At 39.1% G+C, this 15536-nt stretch overlaps 1 protein-coding gene and 1 pseudogene across 1 annotated transcript in view; both read right to left on the bottom strand.

The window, feature by feature from the left end:
• PASD1 (PAS domain containing repressor 1) overlaps nucleotides 1-15536 on the bottom strand; it is a 122834-nt gene that overhangs the window by 14258 nt on the left and 93040 nt on the right. Inside the window, exon 14 of the mRNA XM_032331048.1 lies at nucleotides 1110-1188. Within this exon, the coding sequence (XP_032186939.1) occupies nucleotides 1110-1188 (79 nt within the window). The remainder of the gene's footprint in view (nucleotides 1-1109; nucleotides 1189-15536) is intronic.
• On the bottom strand, nucleotides 5559-7157 carry LOC116583083 (annotated as a pseudogene).

Here is a 15536-nt window from a genome sequence, read left to right as displayed (position 1 = left end):
CTACAGGGACCATACCAAGTGTTGGGGGCCAAGAACAGGCGTCTCTAAGGAGGGCCACTTTGGTATGAAATTTATTTTGAGTTAAAAAAGCAATCAAAACTCAGCAGATTCAGGAAAAACTCTACCTGCCAGACAACTGCCTAAAATAATTTAGGTAGAGGCCCTGCTCCATGAAGAGAGTTATCACCATGTACCATTATACCATGAACTAGGAATGGTGGACAGGGAGAAACCTAGCAGTGCCTGACTGATCAAAGTCCTCTCTGTGTCCCACTGTTACTGAGGGGCCCATCAAACAATTGTTTACCAGACATTTAGTCTTTCCCATTCTTCCTGAGGACTGCATTCCTTCTCTTTGAAATCCCAGACCCCCTACCCCCTTTTCCTTAGTTCAGAATGACATATATACCTCATGCTGCATGACTTCTTTGAAATCTCCATTCCTGTGTAGGTTCCTTCCATGTACACTATTAAATTTTATTTTCTCCCATTAACGTAGCTCTATTTTCAACTTTTTGAGGAACCTCCACACTGTTTTCCAAAGTGACTGCACCAACTCGCATTCCCACCAATGGTGTTAGAGGATTGTCTCATGTCGATGTGATCCTTAGTCGGGTTAGAGGGGCTTGAAGGGGACAGGATATTCTTGCTCCCCAGTGTGAGCATGGTAGTTGCCGGTTCCCAGTAAGAAATGGCTACAGGGGGGCACCTGGTTGGCTTGGTGGGTTAAGCGTCTGTCTTCAGCTCAGGTCATGATCCCAGGATCCTGGAATCGAGGCCCATGTCATGCTCCCTGCTTGGTAGGTGGGAAACCTGCTTCTCCCTTTCCCACTTCCCTTGCTTGTGTTCCCTCCCCTCCCTGTCTGTCTGTCAAATCAATGAATAAAATCTTTAAAAGAAAAGAAATGGCTACAAAATGGCCGCTGTGGAATCCCAATCAAGTGCTATGCCCACATGGGATACTTCTCAAAATGAAAACTTTTTTCTATTGGGAACACACAGTAACTAAGGAGTCAATACTGCAAGGAGAAGGATCCATCCATTTACCCTAACTAACTAACTAACTAACTAACTAACCCTATAACTCTCTTATGCTCTTATGTACATACCTCTGAGGCAGCAGCAGCAGCAACAGCAGATTCAGCACAAAGCAATTCCATTCTAGAACTTCTCTTTTGGCCCTGGCTTCTGTAAAGAGATGAACAGAGAAATGGTAAGCACATCTCACTTGCCATTTAAATCTAAGTTTTCTATTGTATGGTAAAAATAAGGTTCAAATAAGAACAAATATCTGAGGGATGCCTGGGTAGCCCAGTTGGTTAAGAGTCTGCTCAAATCATGATCCAGGGTCCTGGGATTGAGCGCCACATCATCGGGCTCTGCTTCTCCCTCTACTCCCCGATTATGCTCTCTGTTGCCATCTCTGTCTCTCCCCAAAAAATAAATAAAATCTTTTTAAAAAAAGAACAAATATTTATTTTTCTTAATACATCATATCAATCTTTGAGGTGCTACTATTCCTACAGGGAAAGTTGTTCTGCAAATCATCTGGGCCCTCATTAGAATGAAGTTTGCTACGGGTCTCAATGCCTTTGGTTAACAGTGCTGAGCAAAGCAAGCTAAAAAAAAAAAAAAGAAAAAAAAAGGCATGGCGTATGAGTGAATCTTCTTAATCTTTAAACCAACTGCAATTACCAAAAAATGCTTTCAGGCCAAATTTAATTTTGTTTCCTATAATTACAGAAACTCTCTATCTCTCTATTCTTTGGCTCATTAACAATTCATTTCCATCAAAATTAGAATTTCGATGCCCAAGGTGAAAATGCAGCTTCCTGGCACTGGAGTCTAAGTACTAGCTTATTTTTCACCAAATGAGTGGAAGGTAAGAGAGAACTGGGGGAGAGTTGGGGAGGGTGAGAGAATATGAATGAATGAGAATCTTGGTTTTAATACTGAAACTAATTTTTAAGACTTAAAAATTTCCCAAAGATCTGTTATGGAAATGTATTTTGTTTCCAAGAGTCACTCACGCAGTCACTCAAGACTAAAACTGCAGAGTCATCTTTGACTCTTCACTCTTTCTCTACTCGCTTCTGTATGAGTTTGTTACTAACTTTCTGTCCAACTTTTCTACTTGGTGAATTTCTTGAAGGCAGTGCACATGTACTTGTATCCCCAGCACCTACCACAATGGAGCACATACTAGGTATTCCATGAATATTTGCTGAGTGAATAAAGGAATAAACAATCTGACCAGCCAGCTCAATGGAAATATTTGCACATTCTTCCCTCACCCCAGGTCAGCTTGGCTTATTTTCAAGAACAAACTGTTATTTTCAAGAACAGTTATTTTCAAGAACAAACTGAGGCTTCTATCTGTTCCTTAAAAGCATTTAAATGTCACTATATTGGCTTTTAAACAGCAAATAACTCTATACCTGAGATAACAGTATGTGAACGAATGTATTACTGCACTGTCCAATATGGCAGCCATTCACCACATGTGGCTAAATTAAAACCAAAATTAAAGAAAATTTAAAATTTATTTCTTCTGTCATGGCACCCACATTTCAAGTGTGCAGTAGCTACATGTGTCTCGCAGCTATGGTATTAGAGCATATTAAAGAGCATTACTGTTGAGACACCGGGTTGGCTCAGTTGGTCAATCACTTGCCTTCATCTCAGGTCATGATCCCAGGGTCTTGGGATCAAGCCCCATATCATGCCCCGCATTGGACTCCTGACTCAGCCAAGAGCCCTTCTCCCTCTCCTTCTGCTCCTTTCACTTGCTCATGCTGTCTCACACACTTTCTCTCTCTCAAATAAATAATGTACCTTAAAAAAAAATAAAGAGCATCATTGTCACCACAAAAGGTTCCCTATTGGACAGTGCTGTATCAAAGGAAGCAGTGAGTTTTACTGGACAAGACACTGACTTTGACAACAAAACACCATGAGGTAATGATCATTTGCTTTAAATCCACTGCTTAGATATCAAGAATGTAATTGTTTTCCAGATTCTTCCATGAATTTATATTTCATGCTTCTTTATACATCAATATAGATGGCATATTTGTGACTTGTAATCAGAATGTAAAATTAACAAACAAGCACATACATTGCAAAAAAAAATGCATTAAAGAGAATGTCATACCTAACTAGTCTGTACATGTAAATGATGAAGTCAGGCTCAGGACAGGAGATGTAGTGGAGGGTTTGCAGCCATAAAACACTGCTGCCCTTTGGTTAGGAGCAGACAGAAACAGAACTTTCTCATCAGCTAATTTTCAAAAAGAAAGGAAATGACCAAAGAACACTTTGCTAGCTATATTTACATGGAAATAACACCTTCTAATTTTACAAGGAAAAGTACCTGTCTCATTATGTAAAACCTCAAAATGTTACTCTTAAATTGAGCCCTTAATGTTTCTTACTCTATTTTACATTTTTCCCAAGGTTTGATATTCACTGGTAAAGCACTCAAAACTGCTGAATTACTTTAATGGAAGGTTATTCTTGGCTCAAAAAACACCATATACTTCTACTTGCTCTGTAGATGAAACTGTAAATATGAAAAAGATGTTCAATGAATACTGTCTTTTCATACATTGATACAGTATAAACAAAGGTGTTGTTTTAACAGTTGTGGCAGTAAATATAATCTTAAATATTTCTCCATGTTTATCTTAATAGCTGAGATGTTCTCCTCTGAAGTGATGGCAGAAAGGAAAGCCAGGTTTCCCTTCTTGGTCACAGGTTGTGACCAAAGTTTAAGAAACTTATTTTCAAGATTGCTCTAACCAAAGTTAGGTCATAGGCTCACAGGAGAAACCCACTATAAACTCCCTATCTGAAATGGGAAGTCTTAGGTCAATGTGCAAGCATCCACTTTTCCTCCAGGCCCAACTGCATCTCAGCCATCTTTGACAAGTGGATTAGTACTAGCATCATCTCCAGAGCCTACCTCTCCCCAAGTCACTACTCTCTTAAGTGGTCCCCTAGTGATAATGCCTGAAATAGCCTCCTATTTTTCCCTTTTCCCCAATTTCACCATTGTGTCCAGCATTCCAGAGCTGCCAAAGGAAGGTGGACAGAATTTGAGGTCACACAGACGTGGGCTCAAACATCAGCTCTGATACTACCTAGCTGTGAGCCTTAGAGCAAGTTCTTTAGCTTCCCTGAGCTCCAGCTTATGAATGTTTAAAGTGAAGTTCATAATATGTACCTTGCAACATTCTTGTAAAGATGAAATAATGTTTGGACAAAGTGCTTTGTAATCTGTGTAGTCCAATGTGATCACCTCAAATGCCCTCATTAGTCATTCTCTCTTTGATTGCTCTATTCCTCTAAGTTCTTCTCCACTTAAATACATGATTTGGGATGTATAAGACAGTGATTTGCTCTAAAATGGTTCTTTGTGATTTTAATCCTCTCTCCCTAGAAAATGTGTTCTATACATTTTCTGCACATGCTACCACTGTTCTATTCCTTTAGAACCAACAAGCAGACTCTCCAGTGTTAAGATAAGCAGACTGGGGATCAAGAAGTGCTATTACTGTAGATCACCTAGACGGTTACTCCTTTGGGCAAGGGTTGGAGGAGGAAGAGGGGTATTGTGTAGCTACATGGCTGTGTGTACAACACACACTTGTAAGAGCCCCTGGATCAATGTACAAATTGATCCCTACTAATACAAAATAACCACCCTGCTTTTTAAATGTTCCTTCTCTTTCACTATAACACCTTTCAGTAAATAAATTACTGTAGAATGTCATCTTAATAGACTTACATTATTTGAAGATGGAATTAGTTTATTTGGGGGAAACTCACTGAAAGGCAGATAGGCAAAGGGGATAATTTTGATCAGTTCAAGAAATCAGTTATTTGGAGTGAGTACCCCATCACCACCCTCAGTTCTATGACAACTGCTAACTAACCTTACTGCATACCCATCACCAATCTCACCTCTGACTGGCAGGGGAGACACTATTATTTACTGAGTTTCTACCATGTAGTAGGTATCTTATACATAGTGCCACTTTAGATCCTAAAATAACTCAATGGCATATGTTCTATTATCATCCCCACTTTATAGATGATGAAGATAAGACTCCACAAGGTGAATAATATTATAAGGTCATAATAAATGACAAAGTCTGAATAGAAACCCTGTCTGCCAACTGCTTATACCAGTGAGGGCAATAGTTACATCATCACCATTAGAGTGGAAAGGAGCAATTTGCCATCCTGAAATATGCCTCATTGTCACAAGGATTATCTTGAGCTCATTATTCTTTTTTTTCTTTTTTTAAGAATGTGAACAGCACCAGCTGCATTGCAGCCTTGATTTAATTTTGAGTAGGGAAAAGAGGAGGGATAAACTGGTAAGAGGTGCATAAAGGAAATGAAAACAAAATACCCCACATGTAGTGCCTACACACACACACACAGAGCTGTCCTGGATTACAGAGTGGAGCTCTGAGCTCCAATATGTAAGGAATTCCAAGTTCTCAGGATCTAGAAAAATCTGGAGACCAACAATCCTTATTACACAGCTTCTACCAGCTCAGAAGAGAAGCCCTGCCTAACATCAGGAAATAAACCTGACTGCTTCTACCAGATGCAACAGAGGCAAAGAAGACCGTTTCCTTGCACTCACATAAGAATTTTAGTCTTTGAGCCCTTTTGTGCATAACCACACCATCCAACTGACCAGTTGCCACAGAACGGAGCTCTGTGGCCTTTTCTCCCCAACCCAGTATCTGACTGGATTGAATACATACCACAGACATCAGCAACTCTCCCCACTTCAGAACCACATACTTGGAGACTCTTCCATTAAGCATTCATGTAAACCCTTTCTTCTTCTTTTTTAAAAAAAATTATTTATTTATTTGACACAGAGAGAGATCACAAGTAGGCAGAGAGAGAGGGGGAAGCAGGTACTCTGCTGAACAGAGAGCCTGATACGGGGCTCACTCTCAGGACCCTGGGACCATGACCTAAGCAAAAGGCAGACACTTAACAACTGAGCCACCCAGGCACCCCTAAACCCTTTCTTCTTCATAGCACACAAGAAGTTCCATGCCATCTGTGTTCAGGAGGACGATGATTGCATGGGGTTTGATACTACACTGGATCATAGAGTACGGGTTCCTTCTTATGTGTGTTGGTAGATAAATGTCATTGACCAATCCTGAATCCACATCAACAGCATGGAATCCAGCACAGGATCCATAGATTACTTTCAACCTCTGACCTTCCTCAACAGTGAGATCCACCAGTAATGGCTTATGTACCAATTCTCCAAATGACTTAAAGCCCATAAATTTTTGACATAGCCTGGGTGCCTATGCATAGACCCTCACAGAATTCTGCAATTACCAGAAATTTGATTCTTTCATATTTTACAACTTTATAGTGTACACATACTTCCAAGTCCCCCATGGTTATCCATCCTTGCTTCATTTCAACTTCTGGAACATTGTGAAGTATTTTATTTCTTAACCAAGATCAGTAATAGACAACTGACATTCTTTTTGCCAGACACTGTCAGCAAGACATTCAAGCCTTCAAGGACATCCATCTGCTGAAATCATCTTCAGTTAATTAGAGGATCTATATTCCCTTGGCCACTTCTGTCGAGCAACATCAGGCCCCTCTCTGTACCCTTTAACAAATTCATTCCCCTTAAGGCGGCACACAGAATCTCAGGATTAAATCTCATTTTACATTTATGAATCTCTTTGGTGTCACTCTGTGGTCTAGTGTTCATGAGATTCACATTGACTGCTGAATCCTTCTTCGTAGGTCTTGCCCTATGGCTTCTGGTCTTTTTCCACCACAGGAAAATTCTGCCACAAAAGCCACTGTTGTCCCGCTAGATGGAGAAATCTGTGGTAATCTGGGGTCTATAAAAGGTGTAAAGGAGGAGGAAGATTTGTGTTTCTGGAGAGTATTACTAGCAGACTGAGGCTGGTGGACAATAAAAGTGCCCTCCTTAGAAGAGGTCATGGCTGGTTCACTTTCTACATCATCATACAATCATAATTTTCACAGAATCTGTTTCACCATTGTTCAAATTCAGAGATGCTGCTGCTCTGGTGTCCTCAGGTCCAGAGGTGGGTTCCTCAGTCCCTTCTTGTTCTACATCATCATCTTCCTCATCTGTTGTCCCTGACTATTCACTGGATGAGTAGTCATCTGCCTCTTTGTGTGGGTGTCACACATCTTCCACTGCTGGAAGCTCTACTGCCAATGTGGTGAAATCAACAGGCTTGAGAGGTCTAAAAACTTCTTTCTTATCTTCATGTTTTTTTCACTGCATATACGAGGCACTGAGGTGAAAAGTCTTCAGATTTGGATGACTATCTCACTCTGAAACACTCTCCCGAGCCATTCTGAGACTCGGGGTGGGGCACAGACTGGGATCTTGAGTTGCTGGACCCCCAAGGAATTGCCACTACCATCCCTGGGCAACAGCTTCTCCACTCTCTCCCAAAGCAGCCTGGGCTCAGGACTGCTTGGGAAAGATCTTGATGGACTGGAAGTTGTTCCAGATCATAGTCTCTTGCTAGCAAAGGGACAGCAAATCCCACCTCCCACTTTTAAAAAACATTTTAGCATTTGAATATGATAACTTTTTTTTTTATTGTGTTCAGTTAGCCAACAAATAGTATGTCATATTTTGTTGTCGTGTTCAACAATTCATTAGTTGCATATAACACCCAGTGCTCATTCCTACATGTGCCCTCCTTAAATACCCATCACCCTGTCACCCCAACCCCACCACACTCCTTTCTGTAACCCTCAGTTTGTTTCCTGGAGTAGAGGGTCTCGTGGTTTGTCTCCCTCTCTGATTTCATCCCATTCAGATTTCCCTCCCTTCCCCTGCAGTCCTCTGCTCTATTCCTTATGTTCAACGTATGAGTAAAGCCCTATGATAATTGTCTTTTTCTGCTTGATTTATTTCACTTAACATAGTCCCCTCCAGTTCCAACCTTGTCGAATGCAAATGGTGGGTATTCGTCTTTTCAGATGGCTGAGTAATACAGTGCTTCCAAAAATGTTTTTTGGGTTAAATTATTTTTAGTCTCAAATTTTTTTTCTTTCTTTTTTAATGGGAGGGGCAAAGTATGATATTTCAGATACTCTGAATGAAATTAGTGTGCTATTTGAATATCCAGTCTTCTCTTATAGAGTAATTTATATTATTGACTATGATATATTGAGGAACCTGGCAGGTTTTTTTAATAATTTTTTAAAATTTATTTTCAGCATGACAGTATTCATTGTTTTTGCACCACACCCAGTGCTCCATGCAATCCATGCCCTCTCCAATACCCACCATCTGGTTCCCCCAACCTCCCACCCCCAACTACTTCAAAACCCTCAGATTGTTTTTCAGAGTCCATAGTCTCTCATGGTTCACCTCCCTGGCAGTTTTTAAATGCACTTTCTGGAAAAAACAAACAAACAAACAAACAAACAAAAACCATATATTTTCTGACCCAGTACTCTGGGGCCAAAAAGGATAGAACAGGAAATGTTTGGGGGGGGTGTCTGTTTGTATGTGAGTGTGTGTGAGGGTTGGGAGGTAGGCAGAAAATGAAATAAGATGGCTTGGGAAATACTTGGTTCTTCTCTCAGATTCCTAATCTAAGCCCTTTACCCCTCATTGTTCCTTGGCCAAAGTGCCAAGAGAAATGGTGCTCCTAAGAGATGACGTAGGGTCTCTAAGCCAAATGTATCAATGGCATCTTCCTTAACCCTAACCCTAAGCTGCTATGTTACCAAACCTATCTCATACAGGAAGTTCAAATGTATGAGAATATGAAGATTTAAAACAAAATGTCAAGTTTCATATGTTGAAAATATGGGGTCCCTTTTGAAATTATCTGGGAAGAGGGGCTCCTGGATGGCTCAGTCAGTGAAGCATCTGCCTTCAGCTCAGGTCATGATCCCAGGATCCTGAGATCAAGCCCCACGATGGGGGCTTCCTCCTCAGCCAAGAGCCTGCTTCTCCCTCCCCCTCTGTGTGCCATTCTGCCTACTTGTGCTTTCTCTCCATCTCTCTGTCAAATAAATAAATAAAGTCTCTAAAAAAATTATCTGGGAGGTAATTACTTTTATCACATAGCTAAGGAAACTCAGTCCTTGTTTTAGTGATATGTAAACAGACTTGTTTCCAACCACTGCTGATACATAACTAAAAAGGAACAAAACTCAAATGTTCTGCCCTCATATATTTCAGTGTTTTACAAAGGATGGAGTCCAAATGGGAAAATTTCCATCAAAGGCTTACTCTATCCATTTCATAGAAAACAGCACTCTCTAAAGAGCCAGTGTGAACTTCTGTAATGTGCTTGTTGGTTACACCAGTTTTCCACAAACACATCAAAAGAGGAAAAATATCTAACACCATTCAGTGGTATTTCCTCACCAGAAGAGAAAAACAAGAAATGCACAATATTCATACCACTTAGAAAGTACATACAAATCATCAACATAGTAAAAGCCATGGCCTGATGTCCCCTGTACCTCAAAGGGCAAGAAACCTATAATAAGCAATGCCCTACTGTCAAAGAATGAAAAGAAAGCAAACCCCATATAAACAAAAACCCTATTGCTATGAAATGTGGCCAATCATCAATAACCAAAAGAAAAAAATTTCAACGTTTTATCATCTTGAAAAGAACACTGCTTTTCTGACCAGCATGAAAATATTAAGCAAACAGGAAGGAAACTTTAGAATCTGATTAGTGTTCTGTGGTCTGCCCCGTTTTCAAACATAGAAAAGGTGACATATAGTGTTGGTTAGTGAGCCCCTGGAACGTGCCTAGACCTCAGCCTTGGTGCCAGCTGCTAGCACTGCTAACATTCACAGGGAGACTGAATGTCAAAGCTACACAGTTCTCCATCATATATTTGTGGAAAATTCATTCCAGGAGAAATTCATAAATCAGACAGGAGACTATACTAAGACCAGCACTGTGTGGGAAGATATAAAGAGAGTTGGCTCTGTTCCCTCCAGCGAATAAGCCTATTAACACCAAGCTTTGCAGCACGACACAGGGTTCTATAAGGAGGTATCTCTTACTCCAAGAGAACAGTCTTTGAAGGACTGGAACTGATAGTTGAGATGCATTTTTATAATTCATCTGCTACTGTATATACTTGCATACTTCATTATTTTCATGTTTAGGTATATTATCAAAAATTGCTTCCAGTTTGAAATGGTTTGAAAACTGTTTTATGAATTTAAGTTCATCATTGTTTAGTCTAAGTTATTCCCTTGACAAAGCACTTCAGGAAAAAAAAAGAAAAAGAAAACACACATAGTATTTTTACATGGAAAAAAACACAGCTGGACCGACTTCTTTTTAATACAGTCAGTGGCTTCAGAGGGCCTGGCCTGGATACTTATGTTCATGGTAAGGTTTTATCAAACAGTGCATGTTTTATTTGGCATCTCAGTCTTCCTACTTTATAATCAACTGTCTTAAAAATTTCACAAAGGTGGCATTCTATTTGTTTCTTCTGTCACCTTCATAGGACTATTATTGAGCCATTTGGGAAAAAAAAAAAACCTACAGAGGTCAAATTCCAGCATATTTTAAAAGAAAACCTTTTTATATGTCTTCACTGCATATTAAAGCACTGATAACCCAAGAGTTGGCTGTGTATATATGAGATATAACTTTAAATTTGTTTTTTTCCGGGGTACCTGGATGGCTCAGTGGGTTAAAGCGTCTGCCTTCGGCTCGGGTCATAATCCCAGGGTCCTGGGATCGAGCCCCGCATCGGGCTCTCTGCTCAGCAGGGAGCCTGCTTTATCCTTCCTCTCTCTGCCTGCCTCTCTGCCCACTTGTGATCTCTGTCTGTCAAATAAATAAATAAAATCTTTAAAAAAAATTTTTGGCTTTTTCTGTTCTCCACATCAGCCCCATTAATTTTTACTGGCAAGGTGGTACACGGCTACTCACATGTTTGTATCCTAGAAACCAGAAAGTGAGTTAATTTAATAAGACAAACTATTCTCTGTATGGAGGGAGGCACAAGTTGAATGCAGTTTGAATACTTCCTTCTCGGAGCTTTTGATTCTCTAACAGAAGAGTTAAGACCATCTGTGTAATCTCAAGGCAAAGTGGAGTGTGCCAACTGGAAAGCAGGGAAGGGAGAGCTCTTCCAGCCCAGGCAGCAGGAACTTCTGACAGGAGATTCTGGAGGGGTGAAAAGGATCTGGACATAAAAACTATGGAGGAGAAAGACATTTTCATCGGTGCAGAAAACAGGACCAAAAGTACAGTGAAAGAGCTTAGACACATTGACATGGAATGGTGACTTTATTATAGTTACTTGTTTACTTGTCCATGTGTACACTAGGCAATAAGTTTCATGAGGGCAGGCACAGTGTTGGGCACTGAGAACACAGAACTCACAGGTTTACAATTTCATATGGAATTCAATGAACAAATAGAAGATAACTATATATTTATGAACTGTAAAAAAGTGTGACAAACAAAAAAGAGCAGGATACCATGGGAGAGAACCAAAAGTGGATCTAGAGAACCATGGGACAACACAGTGGAAGAATATTCCAGGTTGAAGACATAAGCATGTGCAAAAGTTCTGTGTTGGAAAAGAGCTGTGAGAATTCACGGTGCAGATGGAGTATGACAGGAGGAAGAGTGCCACAAAATGAGGTTTGGGGAATAGGTAAGCATGACAGCATTTTGACTTACAAATCAGACAAAGTGCTTTCTGATTTCATTGTAAGAACAAGGGGAAACCACTGAGAGCTTTTTAGCAGGAGAGGGACAAGATGATATTTTAATAAATGGTTCTGGAACAATCGGACATCCATATGGCAAATAATATGAACTTCAACCTAAACCTAAACCTCACACCTTATAAAAATATTAACTCAAAATGGATCATAGCTACAAACCTTAAACACAGAACTATTAATCTTCCAGGGAGAAAAACACAGAAAATCTGTGATCTGTGGTTTGGCAATAAATTCTTAGACATGGCCCCAAAAGAAAAAAAAAGAAGAAGAAGAAATGGTAAAACTATCTTTCTTTAAAATTAAAAATTTTTTGTTTTGCAAAAGACGCTGTTAAGAGAGTGAAAAAAGAAGCTACAAACTTGAGAAAGTATTTACACATCAAATATCTGACAAAGGACTTGTATGTAAACTATACAAATATTTTCAAAAGTCAATAGTAAGAAAGTAAGCAACATTGCTTTAAAAATAGACAAAGCGTCTGAATATTCAAATGATAAAAAGATGCTCAACATCTTTAGTCATTAGGGGAATGTGAATTAATACCATAATTTAATACCCTAGAGAAATGAAATGAAAATTTATGTCCACCAAAAACTTGTATACAAATGTTCATAGCACCTTTGTTAATAATTGCCCCCAAAATGGCAACAACCCAGGTGTCCTTCAACAGGTGAATGAATAAGCTGTGGTACACCCATATACTGAAATGCAACTCAGTGATAAAGACTGCATACTGTAGGACTATATTTATAGAACATTCTCAAAAAGACAAAACTATTGGGATACAGAATAAATGAGCAGCTGACAGTGGTTGAGGGTGAGGTGAAGTAGGGATTACTATAAATGGACAGCACAAGGAGGTTTTTTTGGGGTGATGGAACTGTTCTTTATCTTGACTATGGTCATGGTTACACAAATCAATGCCTGTGTTAAAACCATGAACTGTACACCAAGAAAAAAAAACAAATCAATTTTGCTGTGTAATTTAATAAATTGTTTAACAATTTAAAAATGTAAATGTATGTCCACAAAAAGACCTATAAGAGGATGTTTCCTGAAACTCTCTTTGTAGTAACCAAAAATTAGAAATAAATGTCCAGGGGCGCCTGGGTGGCTCAGTGGGTTAAAGCCTCTGCCTTTGGCTCAGGTCATGATCCCAGGATCCTGGGATCGAGCCCCACATCGGGTTCTCTGCTCCGCAGGGAGCCTGCTTCCTTCCCTCTCTCTCTCTGCCTGCCTCTCTGCCTACTTGTGATCTCTCTCTCTGTGTCAAATAAATAATAAAATCTTAAAAAAAAAGAAAGAAATGTCCATCAAAGGAAAATGTCTGACAAATTGTGTCACATCCAAAGACTAGAATACTCCTTGACAACAAAAAAGAAAGACTGATACGTATGACAGGATGAATCTCAAAAGCATTATACTGAGTTTTAAGAGAGTAGACTAAGCAGAGTATATATTATATGGGTCATTTCTACAAAGTTCTTGCAAAGGGAAAAGATCTATACTGAAAAACATCAGAATAATGGTTGCCTCTAGGTAGTGGAATAACAGAGAAAGGGCACAACAAAGCTTTCTAGTGTTTTGAAAATACTGTATGTCTTGATGGGAATATGGGTCACATGTGTTTATGCATTTGTCCAATAACATGCAATAACAATTAAGATCTGTGCATTTTATTACATATAAATTTTATCTTAAAAACAAAAATATGAACTCAAATGAAGAAGTCTGCTTTTCTCAATGACATGAGTTGGCAACCAGAAAACTCCTTTCTGTGTATTCTAGACTTGAGCTAATAAGTAAATATATTGAGGATAATGGGGCCAAGCTAATCTGACTATTGGATTAGAGTGTTGCAAAAATGGAAATGAAAGGCCCAGAATGAACCTTGTGGTGCTGGTTTAGAATTGGAGGCATCCATATGAATTCACGGTTTGTATTATTTTATATACACATATATATCACGGTACACATACAAAGAGACAGATAGACAAGGAAACAAATATAGATATAGGTCTTTATGCCTATGTGTGTGTGTGGATTTGTGTGCTAGTTCTGAAAGCACTAGAAGTAGTCACAAGTCAGTAACAAAGAGCACAACTAGCATCCAGATCTTGTCTTCTAAATACCTGCACTTAAGAAGCCAAGATTCCTTTGGCTAAGGTTTAGACAACCAGCTGATTTCATGGCTGAGGCAGAGAAAGAACAAAACAAACCTGTAATATCATTAGTGCCAGAAAGTAAGGAATGTTCCAAGAATGGTGAGAAGCACTCAAAAGACACAAGAACCAGATTAAAGGGGCGACCATGGTTCGACTCTGGGACAATCTGAGCATTGAAATAAATAATAATGGAAAAATATTATAATATTATAATCCAGTGAATAAACAAATGGATAAATAAATAGTGCAGCAGAAGAGACAGAGAGAATAATGATAATGATAAAACAAATGCAGCAAAATTCCAATCATTGTGAGTACAAGTAGAGGAGGACACATACATATAGTTCCTGCCAATACTCAAATAAAAGTTCAAAAATTAACAAAAAGTTTAACAGAGCTAAAGCAGAAGAATATTCTGGAATACAAAAAGATAGGGCAAAAAATATTAGGTTGAAAGAGAGCCAGAGCATGTCCCACTTCCTCAGATCCTAATACCCAGCATGACATCTTCATTACAAAAGACGAATGAACACCAGGAAGAGAGAAGATATTACATTGTTAACTGTCTGAGCAGAATTAGCAGCTGTCAGTGTATTTGCCCAAAACTACTTTTCATAAAATAGGCTAATACTCGATAATTTGTTCCCAGTTTTTCCAAACTTAGATGATATTTATTAGACTCCTTTTCATTACTGTCTAAGCCCTCAGTGATTTCGGAGCTACTTCAATGAGTTTTGAGTCTTACTTTGAGCTTTTCAAAAAATATTAACAATGAAATTACTCTTATCAATTGTAAATCTAATAAGGCAGTCTAATGACTGTATGCTCTGAGATGATCAAAATAATATGTCATATAGCTAAATTTGGAATACAGGTGGGCTATGATTCATATAAACACAATGAAACATAAAACCCAGAATCCTGAGCCTGCTCCCCCTTCTTCTTTCTTCTTCCTTCTCCTTCTCCTTCTTCATTTTTTTAATGGCTTCCCTGCTCAAGAACCAGGTCCTGTACATACTAACACAATAATTTAAATGGAAACCAAGTGGCTGGCTCCAGATCTAACAACTACAGCTGCATGGGAATGGGCCCCAACTCCTTTCCTTATCTATTAGCACCAGGGATCATCATGTGAGAGTCCCTCAGGCAAGTGTGAAAGCATGCAGTTATTAGAGTGGATATGACCTCCAAGCTGGGAATTCTGTCATGTTCAGACTTGGCCACAACTCTCCCCCACTGCCCCCCCCCCCACCTACACACACAGCCAGGTGAGGTGGACACGTTGCAGAGAACAATTTGGGTGTTAATGGATATAGAACCATCTCATAAGAATTTAAAATGAGCTGGATTTAAACAGGAAAAGACAGCAACCTTAAATTAATAGAAAAATAAGAGTATTTAAGATATCACCAGAGACAGACTTCAGATCATGACCATAAGCCAAGTTGACATGTAACCCTTTGTAATTAATAATGTCATTATAGCACAGTTAAAGATTTAGTATAGATTTAAATTATAATTACTCTATTTTTAAAAATACTTCTTAATTGATAATAACTTGGCTTTGTATAGTATTTTAC

The sequence above is a fragment of the Mustela erminea genome, chromosome X, assembly GCF_009829155.1.
Source record: "Mustela erminea isolate mMusErm1 chromosome X, mMusErm1.Pri, whole genome shotgun sequence".
Lineage (NCBI taxonomy): Eukaryota > Metazoa > Chordata > Mammalia > Carnivora > Mustelidae > Mustela > Mustela erminea.
This window is presented reverse-complemented; position numbering and strand designations above follow the sequence as displayed.